Source organism: Apostichopus japonicus, chromosome 23 (assembly GCF_037975245.1).
Source record: "Apostichopus japonicus isolate 1M-3 chromosome 23, ASM3797524v1, whole genome shotgun sequence".
Classification (NCBI taxonomy): Eukaryota; Metazoa; Echinodermata; class Holothuroidea; order Aspidochirotida; family Stichopodidae; genus Apostichopus; species Apostichopus japonicus.
The window spans coordinates 17,660,833-17,685,808 of NC_092583.1; the positions used below are offsets into that span (position 1 = coordinate 17,660,833).

Here is a 24,976-nt window from a genome sequence, read left to right on the forward strand (position 1 = left end):
CAGTATACTATATAAACAGTATACTGTATATACAGTATACTACATATACAGTATACTGTATACAGTATATTATATATATAGTATATATTGTGTACATTATACTGTATATGTAGTATACTATATATACAGTATACTATATATACTGTATATACAGTATACTGCATATACAGTATACTGTATATACAGTACACTATATATACAGTATACTGTATATACAGTATACTGTATATACAGTATATGTATGTACAGTATACTATATATACAGTATATATTGTGTACAGTATACACAATACTACTATGGCAGTCAACCTAACAGTAAAGTTAGAACCTGGGCACGAAAACTAAACAACTTAACTGATCCTCTGTCAACCAGAATCAGCTTTCATCAAGACTGTAACCGTATTATGACGTTGTTACCTAAATGGTGCTGTGTGTGTAATACACACCTCAGACACCGCATAGAAACTGTAACTAGAATCTACAATGAACACATTCAGAAATATCACGACTTTTTTCTTAATCTCTTACTTATATAAGTCACCACTGCGTGAAAGATACCTCATACTGCTGCACAGTTACATGCGGCTGTCTGAGTAAATATTTGTTTCACTGTCAGGAATTTCACTATTTAATAACTTAACATAAGTCTATGATCGTCAGATACATAAATTTCAAGCTTTCAAATCGGTGGGTCGAAAAATATTACACTAAATAGAATGTGAATATTAAAATGAAACATAATAACCTTTGTCATTGTAATACAATTAATATTTGTCTGATTAATATAAAGATATAGCACCAAAGCTTTAAAGCAATTTTTTTTTATTTTATAGAAAGTGTTTTCATCATATTTTCTCTTGAAACACTGCACATGGCATTACCATTTCAAACAAGAATGAATGTATAGCACCCAATCTTAGTTTTCATAAGCTGACTAAGCTGTGTGTAATTACTGTGCTTGCATACTAATGTTACTAACCAAGTACTATAGCACAGTGTAAGCACTTTGATCTTTTAATGACAATTTGCAGCAAAAGTTTACTTTATGTATAATTTCATTCAACAAGTGCAATAAAATACTTCAAAACTTTATTCAATAAATGTTTTTCTCCATAACATATTGCTACCTAAGAATATACTGTATTACTTGTCCCCATCACCCCCCTTCCCTCTCCCCCAGTGACCCTGGATCCATGTGACTCCCCTGCCCCCATCCTTAAAGTCAATCTTTCAGACAGTCTGTTGTTACTTGTGGCCATTCTCATAGAAATTGCCTATCCATTTAGTATGTTTGTTTCTACCATAAGGAATGTATTTAATGCATCTTGTCTTACAATAACTGCATTCAAATGATGTCCTCTTCTTTCATAGATTTTTCTACCCATGCAAGGAAAATAGTTACACATGCATGACACTTGGCCTCATGAGGCCACAAAGAAGACAAATTTTGAATTTTTCAATATCTTACAAAATGGCATTTTTCACAACGGAATGTGTACTGAAGGATAACTTGCAGCTTTAATCTCTTGATGAGATTTTCTCTCTTCCTTATTCTAGGCTCTTTTCTTTGTCTTGTCTTTCTCCCTTTCTTTCTTTTTCTCTCAGCCATGACTAAAGTTCAAGATTGTACCTTTCCAAACATTGCAGTATTTGCTACTCCCAACACCCCCCTTCCCACCACAACTCTCTTTCTTTTCAGATTCAACAGTTGGAGAGTAGAGTTGCATCTCTGCAAGCCGGTCACTCTTGGAAAGCGAACAATTTGGAAAATGAAAACAGTTTCATGATGGTTACAACTCATGCCGTAACGTCAAAGTCAAGTGTGCGATAAATGTCTATTTCTCAATATTTCAACCTAATTCTGCAGGTTGGATTCTAATATTTTACTTTCATGATTTCTCAAACAATTTAAAAATATTGTCTAACCACCATTTTCAATTATCAGGGAATGGAAGGCTCTGACATGTTGCTCATTTATGCACTTTCTTTGTAGCACATTTCAACACCATATTTATGATAGTACCTTCAACTTGAAAAAATTTTATTACAAAAAATAATTTTCATACAATTAATGACAAGTTTTCTCTTTTAAATATGACTTGTATTATAAAATAGCTACTTGAAAAGATTAAAAAGATACTTAGTTGACACAAGAAGAGAAAAGATTAGTATAATAACATGATTCAAGGCAAGACTTTGGCAAATCGAACTAATCCCTCTTTTAATCCTCACAAAAAACCATCAGAAGGTACTTCATTGTTCAGCTGTCCGGGATAACACGCAGGGAAAAAAGCGATGCTTTACAAAAACTGGATCATGTGCTTTAAAGCATCCATTAATAATATCACTATATAATGCAAAAGATGCCAGCCCTTTGGGAACAGATTTGAGTATAATGAGGTTCAAAGTATGCATACTTCACAGAAAATATTTTTTCTTTTCCCCAACAATGGATAAAAAAGCTTCCACACCAGAAGTGGGTCAAAAACTGGAAATTTTCAAACTTTAAACAGGAGTTGTGAGATCTCAACAAGCCATTGAAGGGGGTTGGCAGGATACTGACATTAGAAGCATCTTTGTAACTCCTTGAGAAAAGTTGAGCTGGATATGAAAATAAATTGGAAACTTCAGTCTTTCAAATGGTCACAGAGTTCTCTAAAAGTTTTTTTTTCAGTAGAGCTTTCTCTTGTCACATTTCATTTTTTTGACCAATAACCCATTATTTGTATTTTATAACCAAACATTGAACTTTCATGTTTCATGCTCTTCCTTGCATTCTCACTGCTTTTGGAATCTAGTTTATTCTTACTATAAACCCTTCATGTTACAAGGTGAACTGCCTTCTGCAAAAGCTATAATTAATCAAGGATCAAAACAAGAGTAAGAACAATACTGTTCCACCATATTTCCAAGATCTCTTGGAATTTAAAACAAAACAAAAAATTAAAATCTCTATCAAGGTGCAAATATTATTTAATAAAAAGCTTTAGGAATCAATAGAGTTTCACCCCAACTTTTTCACCAACCATCCATGACATCTCCAACTAAGAATTTCAACACATTCATAAAAAAAAAGATGGCTTCTTAAAGCATTGGTCAAAAAGTATTCCTAATCACCTAAACCTATCACCAACTCAATAATGGTGTAAATTTTGATGCTCATAAAATAACTGTAATCAAATGAAATAGTGTTCCTCAATATCCAATGTTTCTTGATTCAAGCCATCGGGGTAATATTCTACACTTGATATGCTTAGTGCACAACAGGCCCAGTTACAGGTATCGATCCACTACCCCCCTCCCCCCCCCCCCCGGTTATAAGTACTAAGTTTCCACTGATGAGTACAAACTTAAAGCTCGAGAAGAAGTACACTAGACAAACACAGAACCTTTAAATGATGACTTCAGGCAGAATTTTAGCGAAGTCCAAGAAAATACTTGAGGAGTGCTGGTAATGTTTCTATTGCTATTCTGGTTTCTCAAGAAATTTATCTTTAAAATATGCTCAATCTCTGGAATGCTTCTTTAAGCCTAAATTGCTGCTGACATTGGCTCCTCAGTGCTAGCCATAATGTTAGTTCTAATCAACTATTTTAAAACTTCTAACTAAACCAAAAATATGTTCTTTCGACTTCATATATCAACAGATCACCTTCGGATGACATTCCTTGACAAATTTGTGAAACATTGTTAACATGTCATTTGAGGCTATCAAAAAACTTTGATTGGCATCTGAGGAACTATCCTATAAATGGTCTGTGTGTTAGACTATATATAGCTAGTCACAAAAGTTGTTGGAACTCAGCAGGTTCAAGGGTCTTTTCTCAAAGATTAAAATAATTAAAAACCAAATACAACTTGGCTGATAGCAACTAGTGTACATCATACCAAAATTAATTCTGTGCCTATAGTCATTCTTTGAGTGGTTATAGAAAAGGAAGCTACACACCGTTTGATGATTATAAAATGCACTATTTTCTCATGCCGATATGTACTACATTAATCTTCTTAATAAAATACAGAAAAGCAATTTCAAAAACGTACTCATTCTTTTTTAGGTCTGCCGCCACCTGTGTGCCCAAGTTGCCACAGGTCTATACCGTGATATCTCTTCAGGTGATTTTTCAAACTGACATTGTGTGTGAAGGATTTCATACAGTTGTGACAGCGGTATGGTTGTTCCCCAGTGTGTTGTCTCATGTGGTTCTTCATGTTGGTTCTTTGTGTGAAACCACGGTTGCAGGTTGGGCATTTGTGTGGCTTTTCTGTCTTATGAACCGCTTCGTGCTTATCGCAGTGCTTCTTAGAATTGAACTCCTTACCACAAATGCCACACTTGTACGGCCTACTCGGTTTGTGCCTCTCCAGAATGTGCTTGGAAAGTGACGACGGCTTAAACTCTTTGCTGCAAAAGTGACAAGGCACCTTCTTCTGTGGAACATGTACCCTTCGGTAGTGGAAACGGAAATAAGTCTGTGGGTAAGATTTACCGCATATATCACAGAGGACACTTGGGCCGGGCCGCTTACATCTGTGTTTATCCTTGCGTTTCATATATGGAAGTTTCATTTTACAAAAGGGGCAATCCAAGGGAATTTTGACCCATCTTTCTAATAACATGAGCAGGTCTTCTTTCTCGAATGGATTATTTGTTTCATCCGTCTCTTCATTTTCGTCTTTGTCTTCTTCTTCTTCGTCGTTGTTGTTGTTGACTTTGTCAGGGTTCTCTGTTTCATATTCGATTCCATCTTTTAGAGAAGATAGACTCTCTTCTGTAGGTGGTTGATTCTGCTCCATTTCTAGGTGAGATGGAACGGTGGCAGGTCGTGGTGGTTGACTCAGCAGCTGAGGTTCCTGTTGTGTTGATTGTTGTGGTGGGTCTAGGAGTTGATCTGATGAAGATGCATTCATTGAGGGAAGGAGTTGAGTGGGTAGTCGAGATGGTTGAGATGATGGACGTGGGGAATTCAGAGGTGGTTGATGCAAAGTTTGAGAGGGAGATTGGGGTTCAGATGTTGTTTGCCTGGAACTTGTTTCTCCAAAACCATCTGATCTGTGGCTGTTTTGCAAGTCCATCCCATCTACTTGGTGGTTAGAACTAAACTGTTCATCCTCCTGCTGGACCTCTTGAAGACCCATACCACCCCCATGATTGGTGGATCCCATGGCAACCATACTGGAATGAGTTGTCGTGGGCGATGGCGTACTGGTGGGCAATCCATCGTTATTGGATGCAGAGACAAATGATGAATTTGAAACTGGCGGCACCATCTGACCTTCCGGCAGTCCAATGCCAGGTACTCCAAAGATTGCTGCTGTGGCACTTGCCATTGGTGCCAAGGAGTGTGGCGGGAGGGGTACCATACCATTCTGAGCACCCTCGAATAGAGGGGGTCTGTTGAAACTCTGCTGAAAACTTGGCATACCTGGTAAATGTGGCAAGGCTGTTGGTGTTCCAAGATAACCAGGCATCAACATTTCAGTAAAGTGTTGGATTCTTGCCTCCATGGTCTTGTCTGAAAGATCAGACGCATTAGGTGTTCGTGGATTGGGGTGTTCTGAGTTTTGATCTGTGTGCTGATGTAATAACAATGGCAACGGTTCTTCTAATGCTATACTATACAGGCTTCTCTCTTCGTCTGCTGTCAAGACTTTGTTCCTCAAAAGAAATTCACGCAGAGCACCGACAATCTCTGGATGCATTGCAAGCAGATGACGACATGCTTGCAAGGGAAGTTCATTTTCATGATTACAAATTTTGCACTGGTACACTTTATTTAGGTCTGTCCAGCTGACTCTCCGAATGAACATGCTGTGAGAAGAAAGGAAAAGTGAGAATTTTATAGGATTAAACAGAAAAATTGATATCAACAAATTGAAGGACTAAATTTTTGGAAACGTTTCTGATGAGGCTTTAAAACTACATGAAGTTTAATTGGGTCTTAAAGGATGAATCAGAGAGGACAAAGGGTTTGATGAAAATCTACCTAAAATGAAAATGATGTAATCTTTACTTTGCAGTAACCTAACTTACCAGACTAAGTAAAGTGCAATCCCCTTCAGTTTGAATATACTTTTGGTTTGTACAGAGAGCCAATGTTTACGGCTTGCAGTTGTCCTTACCATTACCAGATAAGTGTGAACATAGCTGATGGAACACCAAAAAAGTATTTAGAAATGATTCAACAGCACATCTATTATCACTTACCTTGGACCTCTTTTCAGAGGTGGGGATTTTGGCTTTACTTTCACCTTCTCAGTCACTTTCACAGGATTTTTCCTCCTCCCTCTGGGAGCACCTCTTGGTCTTGAAGTCGTCTGCGGTTTCAGCTTTGGAGTTGCTGCAGATTTCGTGACTCTCGGAGTTGTCTTGGAAACAGGTTTAGTTGCGACTTTAGTCATGATTTTAGTCACAGCTTTGGCTGTGGGCTTTTTCCGGGGTTTTCGTTTCCGCTTTGGGGCAGGTTTCCCATAATCAACATCAGCGGAATCGTCGGACATCTCGGATGACTTCCATTCCTCTTCATCCTCCTTGTACCGTTTCAGTGCTTTCACCGCTGGATAAATCAGTTCCTCATCTTCAAGGTATTCATCTCCTTCATCAAATTCATTTTGGTCATCCTCCTCATCCTCTTCCACCTCCTCATCGAAGTTCTCCATCTCTTCTGTCTCGTCGCTCTTGCCCCGTAACCCTTGCAGCAGCTTTGTCGTAGTACTGATGATGTGTGGTTCTCCTTCTTGGCTAACATTCTTTGGAGTGGAATCTCCGTTACTTGGCACTGCTGGGAAAGAAGCTTCGGAATCTGGATGAAAGTCACTGTCACGGTGGAGACCCTGTGGAGATGACTGTTTTCTTCTTCTTGCACCTTGGTTTTTCTTTGTTAATTGCTTTGCCTGCAGTTTCTCTTTCTTTACTGATTGTCTACAAAACAAACATAAAGGAATTCTCAATAAAAAAGACCTCATCTTAACCCAACAAATTATGATCAACAAGAAAACTTCAAACAAGACTGTTGATAAATGACCTATGAAAAAGGTTTTCAGTTAATTTTTTGCTTTGGGTGTGATGAGCATGCAATAAACACTTGCAAAGGTTTTGGCAGCTTGGCTTTAAGAATCTCAATCACCCATTTTATGTGTATGTTACACAGGTCGTATCTAGGGCTCGAAAAAAAAGTCACCAAAATTTGTGTCAGAAAAGTAGCTAAGCAGTGATGTGAAAAGCCAACATTAGGATGAGTCTGGGGCTAAAAATAATCCTGGACAGTTTCACAAAGGTTTTGGTTTTTTGTTCTGAAAGAATTATTTGAGATGTTGCGATGATGAAATTTGACAAAAACATTAGAAATACAGTAGCTTCAGAGCAGATTGAAATTGCTCCAACGATGCCCAAGATGTTAGGTTCTCAAGAGCTGATTTTGCCTCCAGATGCGAAGAAATTATATTAGTGTCCTGGTAACACGAGAACATAAATGTCACAACTTTTCCTACAGATTTGGGTGCTGCTTCCCAGGAGATGCCCTTAAGTCTTTCTTTTACAGCCCAGCCACTATATATCAATGAACCTCTGATATCTGAAGGATACTTTCTCAAAAGCTACCGTAAGTAGTATTTTGTAATATGCACTGATAGAAGACATTTCAATGATCAACAGTTTATTAAACACAGACTAACATTCTTTCAACAGTGATTCTTTAACAAAATGTTATAAGTAGACCAGCTTTTTTCAATAAGAATGTTATTGGTATCCACAAACCATGTTCAGTCACTGAGTTCAGGCTCAATCGCTTAGATTTTGAAGATCAGAAACTCCAGTAAATTAAATTTGATAAGCTTTTGGCAATGTTTAGTGGACCTGTTAAAATTCAGGGGAAACACTGATGACCTTCAAATCACAATCGCTGTGCCCATGTAAGCTACACAAAGACATTGGCTGTGCCAATGTAAGTTAAACAAAGACATCGACTGTGCCTATGTAAGTTACAGGTACATGTATGCTTTATCCTCACCACTGTGCTATTTAAAACATGATTTTTTAAGAAGAGGATTAGCATCCCTCAATCGTTTCAGGTCCTACTGGCAATATGACATCAATTGTCACATATTTACAAAATGGCAGAGCTTGCTAGACAGGCCTTGAGGGAGGGTCCTAAATGGAGATGGATTTTCTACCTGTAGGACAATGACTTTTAATATTGTCTTGAAGCTGCTAAAAGAGGTAATAGGGTTTTAGGTATGATCAAGAGGAACTTCAGTTTTCTGAAAGAGGACATCGTAGTTAGGCTTTATAAGCAGTTGGTTAGGCCTTATCTGGAGTATGCTGTGCAGGCTTGGAACCCATATTTTGCTAAGGAAGTACTTGAAAAGGTCCAGAGGAGGGCTACTAGGATGATTAGTTCCTTAAAGAGTGTTCCTTATAATAGGCGGTTACAACTGTTGAATCTCACCACACTGGAGCTTAGGAGGTTACGTGGGGACTTGATCCAGGTTTTCAAGATTGTGTATGGTTTCGACAATTTATCCTTTACCGACTTTTTCATGTTTGCTAACAGTAGTTGTACCAGAGGTCATTGTCTTAAGCTCCAAAAGTCACATAGTAGGATTAATATTCGGCATAACTTTTTTCTAATAGGGATGTGAATGAGTGGAATGGTTTGCCTGAGAAAGCTGTACTTGCAAGTAGTGTCAATGGGTTTAAGAATGCTTTGGACAAGCACTTTAAGCATTGTAATCGGATCTGAGTGTTTGTGTCTTCAGTTTTTTTTCTCCCTCTGTAGGGTCCTTGATGGGGACTTAAGTGTCCCTCCTGATCCTTTTTTTCTACTAAACTAAACTAATAACTTACTCTTTAGCTAGAGTCTCTTCGATATCACATTGACAGGGACATCTACAGTCTGTCTGAATCTCTGTATCTGTCAGTGGTAACTCTCCATCACTGCCATAAAGAACAAGAAACAAATAAAGAATTACATTAAACAATAAACATACCCAATCAACGACACAGACTTCCCAGCAACCCATTAAAATAGAAGCAAACATTAGTCTTACACAAAGACCAATTTATTAGTAAACAAACTGCATTGAGTATGTATATATCCGAGTTAATATGCCGTTAACAGAATTAATTAGTGTGGGTTACTTAAAACAGAATACTTATTAAATACTCGCTACTTATCATCAAGTACAGCCAAACTGTTGTAGCATCATCTTGTTTGTGTCTTAATTATACTGTAGAAGTTGCAAAAGATAATTTCATCAGACCAGTACCTTGCAACCTCTATGCAAAAGTGCAGTGCAATTGCAAAGATGCAAATTAAACCTTTGTAGTTTTAGTATTTTATGAGGTACTTTTGAAAATTCTAGCACTAAATTAGCATGCTAACTTGCTATACTGATTACCTCTCAATCCACTTACAAAGTCCTAGAGACAACATGGCCCTATGTCACTTGACATATAGACCACAAGTCATGGATGCACATAATCACGTTCATATTTTTTACTTTCCAATAAGTGATCAGACCTTTTTCCAAGGACGGTTTCATTTTCCATCCCACAATAAAAGAGTCTTAGGAACTGTCCCTGATTTCATCAAGGCTTACAGGATACTGTCACTAAATCCTTACCCTGTGTCCCAGGACATATCCCCTTATTTGAAGGACAATATTTAATTATACAGCATTTGAACCACATTAAAATCATCTTTCTAAAGTATCTACATTTAGGCTTGAAAGTCAACATCAAATGGTCAACATCATCATGAAAACAATATGGTCACCTTCTTTTTTATCATAATGAAACCATTTACTGAGTGTTTCGTGTGACTTTATGATAACTGCGACTAGAAGTACCAGTTAGATAAACTCATGATAAACTCAAGTTATGTAGGCCTACAATATGCCAACGGTTCGTTACGCCTGTGCTAACAATGTGAAATAAAAACATTTCGCGTAAAGGCTACTCGTATAATAACTGTATACACTTTTACATACAACATGAGAGTTATACATCAACTTCCGGAAATGACTGCTCCTTAGGTACGTTGATTAGGCTACTGTAAATGACCTCACTAGACCTGAAAAACACTGCAACTCGTTCAAAAAATCTTATTTCACCTTTGATCAAGGTTGGTGCAAGTCGGACATTTGCTTTTTCGATGAATTGATAGAAGATGCAGCGCAAATTCGCTGTTTGTTATGGGTTTACGAAGTCTCCGCTCGTAAGTTTGCTTTGCAGACCTCCACTCGTCGTGTGAAGTGAGAAGGTAGACTTTCGTAGCGTCTCTTTGGCGTGCAATTTCTCTCCGACTTGTTTCTTTATCTGGTCCATACTTCAAGGGAGCACCCCTAGTTCTCTTAAATTTGACAAAAGGAACATCCTCCATGACCACCGTATACGAGTACGGTTCCCTTGGTCGAATATTGGTGATAATCTGGTTAGCTCTGGGAGCTTAAAGTGTAGGCCTATCCCAATAAGACAAAGAGTATACGGGGTATTGCGAGACTCATTAGCATTTTGGGTCAGGTCGCACATGCGCATACATCATAAGTGCAGGTCCTTTAAATGTGAAAAATAACATAACTCACTGTTGTTAATCGTTCAGTTCGGTAGCACTATTGGACAGCATTGTAATACTGAAACTGCGGTCATAAACTTATAGACACTTCACTAAACAGGTCATGTCGTCACCAACGGTGGACACATAAGTGAGGTTATGCCTACATCTTACACGATGTAGGCCTTAATTAACCCTCCAATAAATTTCAACACCCTCCTCCGCCTCATTTTGCATGAAAAGCGACGAAATGGATAACAACAGGAGTAGAAAGTTAATTTGTAAACGGTGGAAGCAAAGCTTAAGAACATATGATCCAACAGACAATTAATGAATTAACCATTACAATATATGTCCAGTGTCCACCCCTACCTCACCCCATGCCCCACCCCTTCCTCACCCCCATGCCCACCCCTTTGCTCACATAATCCCCATTTGGTCATTGTACGTTTTCTAAGGGAAAAGAAACTTAATAATACTACATTTTAGTTAATTGTGTTAGATGACTGAGGAGATGGTATGCCCTGATCGAAAGAGCCACATTTCAACCCCACTTTAACCCCCACCCCGATCCATAAAGTAAGGATTCTCTTTCACGGGGCTGGCAAATAATAATTACCAGTGTGACCACAATCTTTAAATAAGTTACTGGGGCTGAATATGCGATAAGTTGTGTACCAATGATATCTTGATATCTTTAGTGCGGATGATATTTCCCTGGCAGAGGAGGGGTGGCAATGAGAAACTCTTCTATTTTAATTATATATTTATTTTATTTTTATTATATATCTTCGGAATTTCCTAAGAATGAAATATATAGTGTTTAAATCGAATTATGACTCTACAAAGGCATTAACCCCCCTACCCCCACCCCGCCCTTGTGGTATTATATGACCCTTGTGCTCGCCCGCCCCCTCCCCCCAACCCATTCCCCGGCTATGTGATACCTGGCAATGAAATTATAAAAAACAAAACCATATTTAATTTTATTACTAAGACAACTTGGATTGACTCGATGATTTTTCCCTTATAACTGGATAATGTAAATATCTTCACTTTATAATTATCTCCTAAATGAAGGTTAGTGGCAACATCATCTCTCTCCAATCTGATTATCTCATTTTGTGATATCCGGCCACAATGATTACAATTATACAAAAGACGCGAGACTGTAAGATGCACATTTGTAACCTCCTCGTATAGCCTCCCATACAGTACAATACCCTCACTATATATATATATATATATATATATATATATATATATATATATATATATATATATATATATATATATATATATATATATATATATATATATATATATAACTAACCAACAGAGTCAATGAACTGAGGGAATGTACTTACCAGATTGTTAATTTTAATGTACCATTTACATCATAACCCTATCAATATGATATTTCATCTACGGGGCTTATATTACAGACTGGTGAATAACCAGTTTTCTTTGAATTAAACCTGCTTTATTGTCATTGTTTATCAATTTGGTAATTATATTATTTCTCTTAAATCAGATCATTCGTTCAATCACGAAGATGATCATATGTTTTCTTAGGCGATGCCATAGTCTGTAATACGTAATCCTTAAGACCAATCATGATATATCAGTAAAGCAGTCAAGCAGTTATAGCATGTTACGTTGCGTGTCAGTATTACATTTTACCCCCAATTCTTTTCTCGTCAGTTCCCACTCGAGGTCCCACGTTTTTTTTGAAATTGGAATATTTACGATTATCACGATTCGTTCGATCAGATTATTGTATGCAAAGTTTCTATGTACACCTTGATACGTCCATACAATAAAAGTGAAGTGATTTATTTATGACGTTTACTTGAATCCGTTTTCTATCTCAATCAAGCAATTAATTTCTTTGGAAAATGTATCAACTTTGCGGTCCCTGACATATATTTGCAGATTTGTATCATGTTTATAACACGCAAACTCATTTCAGTGACTGAAGGGTTATGCCCCTCCAATACCCCCCCCCCCACCCCTCTCCTATTCTCTCATAGAAAGCACCCCCCCCCACCCACCTGTGTGTCTCCTGTAATATAGGAATTGATGTTATTATATATGTTCTCTTCGATTTTGCATGTAACATACAATAGGTGCGGACTAAACTTGTAAATTCCCAATATAAACGGTTTCATCAAAATGTAGAGCGCCATCTATTTCAGTAAAGCTCAAGGTGTTTTTGTATAATTCTCAGGACACCAAAGTCGATGCTGTTGACGGTAAAATCAAGTTCATTGGTTTCGTCAGTTCATTATTTTCTCTGGTTCGTATTCAATTTCTTTACAGATCAGTTTATCTTTTCTTATGTTGATCATAATGGCGATGGAATAATGTAAGAGGAGTTTAGAAGATATGATTGGAAAACCAATCGCTTACTATCGATTTCATGTAATCTGAAGCTCAATTAATATCTTCTTAGTTTTGTACGTTTACTTTGATAAATGCCACTCTTTATTGAATATTAATGAAAATGATAATCGTAAGTTATATATCTGTCTTAGTGTATCCGATTGGCGCCAAAAGAAGCCTCGAAGGATTTCGTCAAGTTATTTGCTTTATATTTTGTCAACATTTTTTAGTGAATTATTACTATCTCTTTTCAAACATAGACCAGATGGAATTTCACTCCCTGGCCTATGGCTGTTTGATGAACCTGTCAGTAATTGGACATCTCGTTAGGGTGTCTCCAACTGATAAAGACGATTAAAATTAACGGAAATTGAAAATGTAAATAGTTACAAAATTGTGTGTACATTGGGTTAGGAATGGTAATCTTCTCCTCTCCTCTCCTCTCCTCTCCTCTCCTCTCCTCTCCTCTCCTCTCCTCTCCTCTCCTCTCCTCTCCTCTCCTCTCCTCTCCTCTCCTCTCCTCTCCTCTCCTCTCCTCTCCTCTCCTCTCCTCTCCTCTCCTCTCCTCTCCTCTCCTCTCCTCTCCTCTCCTCTCCTCTCCTCTCCTCTCCTCTCCTCTCCTCTCCTCTCCTCTCCTCTCCTCTCCTCTCCTCTCCTCTCCTCTCCTCTCCTCTCCTCTCCTCTCCTCTCCTCTCCTCTCCTCTCCTCTCCTCTCCTCTCCTCTCCTCTCCTCTCCTCTCCTCTCCTCTCCTCTCCTCTCCTCTCCTCTCCTCTCCTCTCCTCTCCTCTCCTCTCCTCTCCTCTCCTCTCCTCTCCTCTCCTCTCCTCTCCTCTCCTCTCCTCTCCTCTCCTATATCCTCTCCTATATCCTCTCCTATATCCTCTCCTATATCCTCTCCTATATCCTCTCCTATATCCTCTCCTATATCCTCTCCTATATCCTCTCCTCTCCTCTCCTCTCCTATATCCTATCCTATATCCTATCCTATATCCTATCCTATATCCTATCCTATATCCTAACCTATATCCTATCCTATATCCTATCCTATATCCTATCCTATATCCTATCATATATCCTATCATATATCCTATCATATATCCTATCCTATATCCTATCCTATATCCTATCCTATATCCTATCCTCTCCTCTCCCGAGAAATCATGGGCCTTCAATTTCTATGTATGGATATTTTTCCGAATATTTAACTCTATAGATGTGTGAATATCAATTTGCCATTCCGAGCCGCATGAATGGATAACTTCAAATGACCTACAAAACAAAAGAGGACCTGGCGAGTCAATTGAACTTTTCCTTTTGTTATGATTTTCCACGACACGCATAGTAAGTAGGGCTTCTGTTGTAAAGTGCCATAAGTGTTTTTCAATGCAATTCTTTCAAGGCTGTGGATTTATATGCATGCAGTCACCACATTTAGACCAATCGAGACTAGTTGGTTGAATCATAATTTTAGTACAAAATGGGTAAATAAAACTAGACCAGGACCTTGTGAATACTGAGCCGTTGTTACATTTATTTCCATACCGCCTGCAAGGAAACCTTTCATATACAAACTTAATTCCATCGTCATATCTACATTGAGTGTCAGCTACCGATATTTTCCCAAAAAGGTAGGATTATTTCTTCAAGAATATAGCTCGTACGTGTTTATTTTTACCTTAAGGTTGCAGATATATTTCGCTTATTACTGTGGTATAAAGTGAAATTATTTAGACACTTTGCTTCACATAGGTCAATGCTAGATCGTGAGTATTTAAACGCTGTTGTGTCTCGACGTCCCGACACATAACTATCCATATCACCCAACATGTCAAAACACCTCCCCCTCCCCTACCCACCCCCGGTCCTACTTTTGTTTAACTGCCTCATCCTTTCTTAATCCTCGAGACTCTGGGACACAAGTTGAATCGTACTGAGAAGATCACGGTTATCGTAATAGGAGTAACACAAGTGGTCGCATTAGTTATTCCATGCACATAGCTATATGAGAGAAGTAAATATCCTTATGTAGGTCACAGGCTTCAATCAATCAGAAATGTCAGTGAAAGTCAGTTTTTAATCCGAAATCAGGAGAGTGGGAGAAACCCATTTCTCTCGGCTGAATAGTTCGTAGAGTGAAATGAAATCACTGGAAGGATTAAAACTCTAAATCGTGGACAAAGGGAAGGTTTCCGTAGGAAACCACATAGTAGCAATTAGCCACAACAACTATCTGTGACGTATTGTTTCACACAGGCTAACTTGTTACATGACGCTGTGTAATCTATCCTGCGGTCAAGGTTGTACAATTCAAAATATTTTCGTGTGGTTATGTAGTTCCTGTTGTGTATACTGAATACGTCAGTTGAATCTGGGACTCTCATCAATTGATTGTGAGGATAACATCAACGAAACTGTGTGTTTACATTCAATTTAGTTATAGTGCATTAACTCGATTTACGTCATTTTTGTGAGCATTTACAGCACTACACAGGACGCAAACTCGGTAATGAAACTTGTAGTTCATAAAGAGAAAATCGGTAAGTTGACTCAGTAAGTGAACTCTTAGCAAACAAATTGTTGCATGCTTAATTCTACCAAGTACGTGTCTTTCTGCATTGTCTCCGACATTATAAGATTAATAAGTTTATCAAAGTATATGCTTGGAGAGTCCAGACCCATTGAGAATATTCAGATAAAGTAAAATGAGAGTCAATTTGGATAAATACTCATGTGATGGCAGTATGATAACTAATTATTGTAATTCGTAACCAAATTTGCGATCTTCCCATTGCATATTGATAGTTTTGTAATTTCAGTGATGGTACGTTTAGCTTGTTAGTTGTTAGGTGCTTGTAATGTATTTGCCATCTGGTGACAATGTTTGAGTAGCTCGTTTGGTCTTTGCATGTTGTTTTGTTTCTCAAAAATAAGTTTTAGATAGTGTTTCATTCGCATATTTTAGGTATAGCTGGCCTAACGATGTATGCTATACCCGTCAGGTCTGAGTGTTTGGGTTTGGTTTTGTGCCCTTTCACCCCTACCCACAATGCGCGACAGCCATCGTCGTCAGCATCACATGTCAATGACCTCTGTGAAACCCACCTGATCCCACTCATCGCATAGCCTTCATTCTGTCTCGTTCTGGTTAAAACAATGCAAAATTGTGTGCATGCGCATATCTATAACGCGGCCAATAGTCGTCACCTCTTTAAATTCTCCTTATTGCTCGACTTACAATTTATACCTGAAAAAAAATAGCTACACTGTAAGGAGTGAAGAAAAACAAGCAGAATAGACGAGACTTCAAAATATATAGTGAGCTGCCAGTCAAGACTCTTCTTGAGTGTCTATTGGCATTCGCACTTCTTTTTCCCCCCGAAGTACTCCAAAACTGTCGAGGGGTTCTTTGCATACCACAATCGTGAAATCTAGTCCCTTTTTCCCTGTTCCTAGTTGGTGCCTATTTAAGAAATGGCTTCGAATCTGTTATTTCTGAGTATTAAGTTGTTGTTGAATTTCGTATACCATGTGAAAAACCATGTGTACTTTTCTATTCTTTTTCATTTTTTTTTCTTTTCTTATTATTTTAGTAGAGGTATGTTGTTGTAAACAATAAATGTTTATTTTCACCAGTGTCTAATACCCCATATTGGGGAGGTATATAGAAATAAACTGAAAATGAAGTCTAGTCTGTAATAATACTAAAAGTGCTATTACAGCAATAGGCTTGAAAGTCGATATATTCAGTACTGTAGGATTAGAGGGAGCTTGGTACTCTCAATAACTATTGGATTACTTTGGATTGCTATTTTGGTCTATAACAAACGTCGATCTTTAGCTATTTCATTAATTTTGAATCTCGGTTTTAAACAGCTGTGCCTCCATCGCAGACTTGATAAATCAGCTTATACGGAAGTAAGAAAAGGAGTGTGTTTTGGGGATAAACTGTTATAAAAGGATGTTACATAAAACGTATCATAGATTAGATGATGGAATTATCACGTATTCTTGTTTTCTTCATAAGTGTCTTACTGTATTTGAATGAAATGGGATTCCTTCGATATTTCAAGAAGTGTTTATATTGTCTTGGTTAGCGTTAAGGTAAGTCGTGAAATTTTGCAGCATGCTACAGACTTGCGAATGCGGCAATTTTCATCTGCCAGGTCATAAAAGGACTCGCATCGAGCATTAAGGCAGCTGAACCGAGAAGCTGCCAAGGAAACCATTCGCTACTACCATTCGCTACTATATGGTGATATGGTTTATCTGCTAAACTTTATATGTGGTGTCGAGAATGAAAGCAGTTAGGCAGGTAGGCCTATACTTGAATATAACGTACAATGTTCCCGCCTGTACATTGATTGAAGCTGGAACAATTGGTGATTTGATGTTCAATATAGTGCATATGAAGATGTTTTAATAAAACAGATCGACGTTACTATACAACGCACAACAACAAAATATGAATATAAATTCGGCAGTATGGTATGCTTATAAATCTTGGGCGTCACAAAGAGAACTTTAAACAGTGGCATGGCTGACGGAGGGCAGGGGATTATGGTGTGGGGGAGGGGGATAGTCACTCGCCGATAAGGTTCAAGTGGTATGTTCCACATGGAATCCATGATTTGATCAATTCTCAACAGCTCATATGGGATCAGGGGTGTAATCAAAACTTTGGGAAGGGATTGCGACCTTCCTTGGAACAATATCGATTTATTTTATGATATAATTGTATAATGAACGCACAGGTTGACGATGAAGTATCTGAACTGCAAGCCCAATCGTTGCAATAAATGAGGGGGGGGGGGGTGGACCCAACATGTTTCTTAACATTCTTAGCGGAACCTTTCCAGAAGGACCCATCACTATACAGTGTAAATTCAGCCGCCTCTGTCCAACCTCCCCCACCCCCCGCCCACCCGCCCCACCCGCCTCCACCGCTCAAGATCTTTTTCATACAGGTTCATGCACATCAATGTGTTGCACTTATATTTGGCTAGGCCTATGTGAGTGCCCATAACTCTGTTGCTTCCTTATTACATTTAACATGCTGGGTTAATCAACAATATGACTGTGTACGATGTACTTTCCTGTGATACTAAATATTGGAGAAGCGATTTCATCGAAAGGTTAATGTATAACATTTGTGACTTTCGATTCTATTACAGAGTTTAAACCTTATTCAAATCGGATGATTATCAACTTGGAGTACCTTAAATGCTGCAGTGAAAATCATTTTCCAACATGTATTTAGAATTCGGTGTAATATTACGGATGTAATAAACCCGTCAGTCTTTGCGGAACTCAATGTCTACGGTTGTGTAACTGAATGATAATTTGATGCAAGCATCGATGTATAACCTCGCCTAGCCAAGGACAAAACTGACTACTACAAAATCCGCAAACAACCGAACGAAATTTGAGCACGAATAAACTTGCCGTTAGTTTCCCTTGCAAAATGTGAGTAAATATATCTTTAGAATTCTTTTCAGGGATTCATGCTCATGCTCTGTTCTCTACAAAAAAAAAAAGAAATAAATGTAATGTGAGAGTCGTGTTTACCTTAGGGAATGCATAGGCGGGACCACCCCCCCTCATCCCAATCCACCCCCACCATCACCATCATTCGGAGCATTTTGCAAAGTTCAAAATTTATTAGCGCGACTTAACCTTGCGTTAATACCTAATTATAGACATAACTTACATAACATATATATACTTCCGAATGCTCAACATAACGTCTAAAATTTGAAGTTTCTTCTGAGTAAACCCCTCTCCAGATCCCCCTACATGGGATTCGCATCCAACCAACCCAAAGCCACACCCCTCATTCGTAAAATATTTCGTCTGCCCGAGCAGCACGGACATAAAGGTCCATGCCAAATATAAAATCAGTCGGGAAATTTGCACCCCTGCCCCCTCCCAACCTATATCCTGTACACGTCATGACTGAGGTCGCATACGAGTACCCCTCCCCCTCCCTTCCAACCTGTATGACATCCTGTACACGTCACTGACTGAGGTCACATATCACTACCCCCCCCCCCGCCCCACCCAACATATATGACATCCTGTACACGTCACTGACTGAGGTCGCTAGGTATCACTAGGTATATATTATTACTACTAATTGCCAATAATTTGTTCCAGTGAATGCAATGACGTAAGAAACAGTGTCAGAATAATACTGCAATGCTTCCTTCTGGCGGATGAAAACATTTCATCATAGTTTCTAAACAAACGTTAGGATGTATTTTTGAACATTCATAGATTATATTATTGTAATTGCCAACTTATACGAATATTTTTCTTCTTCAATTGGATCATGCATAGCTACTTTGCGTTCCCTTCTTCACCAATGGCACTGTTAAATATAGCTATATCGTATATATGTCTTAAAATAACTCATTGATTGCTGTAATATAATAACTTATACCTGTAAATCCCGTCTTGTACTTCACAGGCATGTACACATGCAGGATTTTAGTATGAAGCAACCTTCATATGGAACCACAAAACGTTCATATCTTCTTAGAATTGACGTGTTTATGAAACAATTGCACGAGGAGGAGAGGAAGGGTGACTGGGTGAGGGAGGGGGGGGGGGGTTCGGATACTACACAGATCCTTCTAGGACCACTTCAGGTCGAAGTTTCAAACAATTGTTTATCAATATCACGTATAGGCAATTCACTATAGTCCTGTTAATTTTCTATAACATATAGGCTTTATTTTTTTTTTAAATTAAAAAACACTGTCGTTTGCATAAAATGACACTGAAGCACAAAAATTCTGCCGCAATGTACATTATTTTGCGGGAGGTGATCTCATTCACCGTGAGTCAGTTTCTAAACAGCTGCATGGTTGTGCTAGTATGGCGTGTGTGTGCGCGTGACTGCTGAGGAACTTATTTTTTGCATTTTCAGCAGTCATTTAAAGATTTACAGTTTAGATAATATCGGAGAATAAAAGTCACGTGATTTGCAAATTTGCAAAAACGCACAATTCATTTTTATCATATTGGATTGAAAAGACCCATGTAGTACAAGTTATAAATATGTCTATATCAATGGTTCTCAAAGTGGTCCCTACCGCCCCGGGGGCGCTGGGAACTTTCAGGGGGCGATACAGAATCCACGGTCGAAAAGGGGCGCTGGCAAAACTTAAAGGGGGGGGGGAGTTGGCATTACTTTGTGCACTGGCGAGCTACAATGCTTGTTAGATATTTCTGAATTTCTGTGCAGAAAGAAGAATAGCTTGAACTTCGTCGGTCTAGTTTTGTCGTCGACTGCCGATGCAATATGAGTTTTACATATTAATTATATAGCATGCACTTAGTTTCCCCACATCGGTTTTTACAAATTCAAAGTCTAAAAAGGGTCATCAATGAATGTTAGCGTTATGTTAAACTAGTGGTAAAAAACACTCGACGTTTTCCCCGGGTATCAAACCAAACATGACATTTAAAATTTCTATAATTACAAAATGGACTCGAATTAGCAATGTCAGCTTAGAAAACTATGATGTTTTATTACGTTTTCGTGGAAATCAGTCTGCGAATTGTTGACCAATTCTCAGAGACTTCCCGACATTAACATTATCCGACTGACAATGACACTTCAAATTTTTTTCTGGCTCCATTTATATTCGTTGATTTTTCCATTCCCGCAAAGCAGGCGTGGTGCTGGGACGGGTGGTGCTGGGACGGGTGGTGCTGGGACGGGTGGTGCTGGGACGGGTGGTGCTTGAGCCCGTAATATGGTAACCCTTTATTAAACCCCTAATTCAAACGTAACCGACAACAACCCCATTATGTTCCTCTGTAACATATATACCATACCAAACCGAATTCCAACAACCCTTCTTCAAATTACGTTTTGTAGCACCATATTGCATCTGAGGGCATTACTATTTTTACCCAAAGGGGAGGGCGCTCCCTTTGATCCCTCCCCCACGACACAAACAAACTCACACTTCGCCAGCTCTCCCAAATGCAAACTCACACTTCCTGCGTCTATACGTCAATTTCATGAATACTGGTCAGTTGGAAAATGATCAACCAGCAGATATTGGTTTTGTTCCCTCCCCTACTTTCCAAACCCTGACGCCGCCCCTGGCACGGGGTAGGTGGGGGTGGGCGCTGGGCCGGTCCAATAGGGCAAAAGGGGGCGGTAGATCGAAAAAAATTGAGAACCAATGATCTATATAAACACAATTAGATTGCCTTTACCACAACAGACAGAGCATAAAGGCCTACGGTATATTGTCTTTACAGTTGTTGACAACGTATTTGCAATTCTTTTCTTTTCTTCTTTGTTTGAGTGTGCGTTCTGCGTATGAGATATCATAGGCCTACGTATATGTTTGGACCCTGTTATTGAATTTATTACGTGATTAACCGTAAAGTGTTAGGAGTATTTCCTGAAGCCTTTTATTTTTATTTCAGTAAGCGTTTTTTGCGCAACCCTTGTCTCTGCGTCTATTCAAACAGTTGGATGTTTATTTATAGCCAACTTGATGGGATCATAACACTTCCGCCACTTATTTAGTCACTGCTAACATAAACCATACCACTTCCGCGAATGGCGCGGTCATATACTTTCAGTATAGCATGTGAGCAATACAGAATGAGATTCTTATATGAAGCCGTTGACCTTCAGTAACTCTTTAGACAAATTCATCAGTTTACCTTCTAGGCCCGGAGAGGAGGTGCTGTCAAAATAATATCATGTTCCGTTTTACTTTCTGTCTAAAAATGAAGATAAACTACTAAGTGTTATGTGTGCATTTAGAGTGTGTTATATAAAATAAACATCCTGTACTCAATATAGCTTAAACATGTAGTACACGTTATGAGTGGAACTTCCCACACAACGGGACGTGTCTGTATACATCTCATAAATCCGTGTACAAATCTGTGGGTGTTATGATGTGTTCGATTCTAGTCAAATGGACAAAATTTATATTGGGGATAATTCCTTATGCCGATAATGTCTTCACTGACAATACAGGAACTCATGATTTCGGGTGGTAATATCTCCATGGTAATACTAAGCAATTGTAAATGTCGTAAAATTACCGGGCAAACACAAAATTCAGTTTTAAGGTCATGAGTGTTAATTGGCCCAAAATGTCATATTAAGAGTGCTAAAACTTACTAAAACTATTAAAGAGGACTCTGCAATTTTTGTATTACTCTCGTTATAACTCACAGATATTGGATATAGTTTAAATTAATCGGCAATTCAATGTCTCAATGAGAAAAAGATGATTGGGGGAGGGTCGCAGTAAAATGCCGTTTCAACTTTAAAGGTGGGTGACCATTATTTGAAATTATGGCATATTTGAGAGCAATATCGTAGATGTTAAACTGCCATACGGTACAGAACGATTATGAATTATCTGAAAATATATGTTTCAGCAGGAGTATACGCGCAGTGTATCATTTTATTAATGCACTGCGACCAACAGCTTTCTTACACAGGGTTAGGGCCATGGAGAAATCAGTTTATCAAACCAAAATGTTGCCAGTGACATTTCATGATATCTATATACGACAAGTTTATCTTATCATCTGCACGGTTGTAAACAAAAGATAATAAAGATCTCTTGATTCTCCATTGCTCTCTTTGTGACATGAAAGAAATGAGGAACAAAGTTGATCAAAACCAAGTTTTCTCCCGTGCACCTAAGTAACTATATATATGCAAGTTAATGTTGATCTCTATGATTTTTTTGTTGGTTTCTCATTTATTCATAAATGGGACTTTTTAAGTCTCTCATCATTTTTTAAGGAAAAAGTTTCAAAAGGTGTTGGGTGGGGGTAGTGATGGGAGGTTTGAGTGGGTGGGGTTATAGCTGGGAGTTATGGGTGGGGAAAGGTGGGATAGCTGTGGCAGGGGTCGGGAGGTTTTTAGTGGGGTCAGGAACAGGTCAAGGTTTTTCCCCGTCTTTTTTCCCCTATGGTTTATATATATATATATATATATATATATATATATATATATATATATATATATATATATATATATATATATATATATATATATATATATATATATATATATATATATATATATATACATATATACATACATACATATATATATATATATATATATATATATATATATATATATATATATATATATATATATATATATATATGTATATATTCAAAGTTAAGCAGGGAGTGCTCTTCTCGTTAAGCTATAAAGCTTTGTGTTTTTGTTACTATATATGGGCTTATTATTATCACCTGAATGGTGTGATAAAACAAATCAATAAATGAAATGAAACTTAACTTTCAACATTGCTTGGGAAGTTAGGTTACTCAGGAAACCGCCATTCAAAAGAAGAGTTCGACAGGAAGACAAACAAAATGAAAGAACCGCGAAACTTGTCCTGTCTGAGAATTTGCATAAATTTCAATTGTCTGTGTTGAGTAACAGTGAAAACTTAATATTAATGTTGACATCGTGGAGACATGGATCTTACTATCATTATGAATATCCATGACAACGATGGCACTGAAATAACGAAACTCCCCTTCCCATCTCCCAGTCTATACACACAAGTATATGTCTACAGTATGTGCTGAAAATGGGCCACGTCCTATAGTACGAAGCTCCTAGTGAGAACTCCTTTTGACTACTACCCACAGTGACCACATACTACAGTAATATATCAAGCTGTTCGGTATTTCACTGCTCACCTCAATCATTTCTTATATTTTGGATTCCGAATTGGTCTTAATTAAGTAACCATAAACGTGTGAGTTCATTATATTGCAGCTCTATTCGTGTTTATAGGCTGTATACATCAGGATACTCTTTGTTATGTAAAAGTCACCAAAGATGGAGCCTGGCCACGAAAATCAAACAAATTGATCCTCTGTTAACCCCCGGTCCCCTTACATCGAGACTGCGTATAATCATAACGATGTCCCATCACGTTAGAGTATTACGAATCTATTAGGGCTATACACTTCAAAAGGCTGACGACATATGCGTAGGAGCCCAATTTGATTTGGGGGGGGGGGGGGGCTGTAACGACTTGCCCGAAAAATATAACCAACATTTTTCGCGCGCTCCCCGCGCATTCAACATGTTAATGTGCATAACATATAGGCATGCATCAGTTAATACATCGCATGCCAATAACATACACTCATTTGCCGTCTTATTACCCTTCCATTTTGGTTAGAATTATTGGGAAAGTCGTTACAATAATAATGATAGTAATAATATCAGTTTAACCATTAAAAAACACATTGCAAATTATTTTTCTTTCAGTAGGTGCCCGAAAAATTCTCAGCATATTGCCCGAATTTTCACTAAAGTTTTTGGGTTGGGGGCTGCAGCCCCCCCCCCAGCCCCCCCCCCCCCTCCCCCCGCCTCCTACGCCTATGGCTGACGAGCACTCTGAACTTCCTGTCCAATTTCTCTCTACTTTTATCGAACGTGAAATTGGTCTTTCGTGCTCAGTTACTCATGCGTATCCCTATGTTGTAATTAAATCGATCACGGAGGGAGTTTCATTCAAGATTCCGTCCGGAGATTAAAATCACTGTGATGCTATGGAAGGAGGAAATTGAGTTAATGTATTAGTGTCTGTATGTTTGTCTGTTGGTTTGTTCAAGAGCCACTATTTAATGTTCTTATCGTCATGTGACTGATCCAAGTCGACGTTTGCAGAACGATAGTATTCCGATGGTTTCCAATCCAAGCCCGGCGAGTTCTTCCACTTACTATTACGCAATATGTTCCATTCGGAGTGACGTCATTCGTCAGACTAACTTATCACCTTTAAGATTAAGTTACATCGTGAATGCATTCGTGACTGCATTTAGTATAGGAAATGATCCAGGTTTCGTGTCGTTAACCTATCGGTATACGTTGTGTCTTTTAAAATCAGCAACTTTGTTAACAAATCTGAAATGACCGTTTGGTCATCATATAATACCGAAGTATGACAAAAAATGTGTCAGGCGATCTCAAACTGGTCACCGGCAAACATATACTTGTGGGCCTTTT

The 24,976-nt window shown here is 38.3% G+C and overlaps 2 protein-coding genes across 4 annotated transcripts in view; one reads left to right on the top strand and one right to left on the bottom strand.

The window, feature by feature from the left end:
• Positions 1-2,905: 2,905 nt before the first annotated feature.
• LOC139964528 (uncharacterized) lies at positions 2,906-10,499 on the bottom strand. Its single transcript, XM_071966152.1, has 4 exons — positions 10,114-10,499; positions 8,846-8,935; positions 6,209-6,922; positions 2,906-5,812 (listed from the first exon to the last, which is right to left on the bottom strand). Exons 1-4 carry the CDS (start codon positions 10,380-10,382, stop codon positions 4,045-4,047), a joined length of 2,841 nt encoding a protein of 946 aa, XP_071822253.1. The 5' UTR covers positions 10,383-10,499; the 3' UTR covers positions 2,906-4,044.
• A 4,779-nt stretch (positions 10,500-15,278) lies between these two features.
• LOC139965033 (myosin light chain kinase, smooth muscle-like) overlaps positions 15,279-24,976 on the top strand; it is a 116,341-nt gene continuing 106,643 nt past the window's right edge. The window contains exons 1-2 of one of the 3 annotated variants that reach the window (XM_071967197.1): positions 15,279-15,476; positions 18,111-18,402. The gene's annotated coding sequence lies outside the window, so the exon portion shown is untranslated. The remainder of the gene's footprint in view (positions 15,477-18,110; positions 18,403-24,976) is intronic. The other 2 variants (XM_071967194.1, XM_071967195.1) reach the window with 2 other exon arrangements.

Bases quoted from the DNA above. Each gene is read 5' to 3' on its own strand.
- LOC139964528 (XM_071966152.1), bottom strand. From the start codon at position 10,382: ATGGAGGATGTTCCTTTTGTCAAATTTAAGAGAACTAGGGGTGCTCCC. The intron at 8,936-10,113 runs GTGAAATAAGAT...TCTTTATGGCAG, and splicing joins TGCACCAACCTTGATCAAAG to TGATGGAGAGTTACCACTGA. The intron at 6,923-8,845 runs GTAAGTTATTAG...TTTGTTTTGTAG, and splicing joins GAAGAGACTCTAGCTAAAGA to ACAATCAGTAAAGAAAGAGA.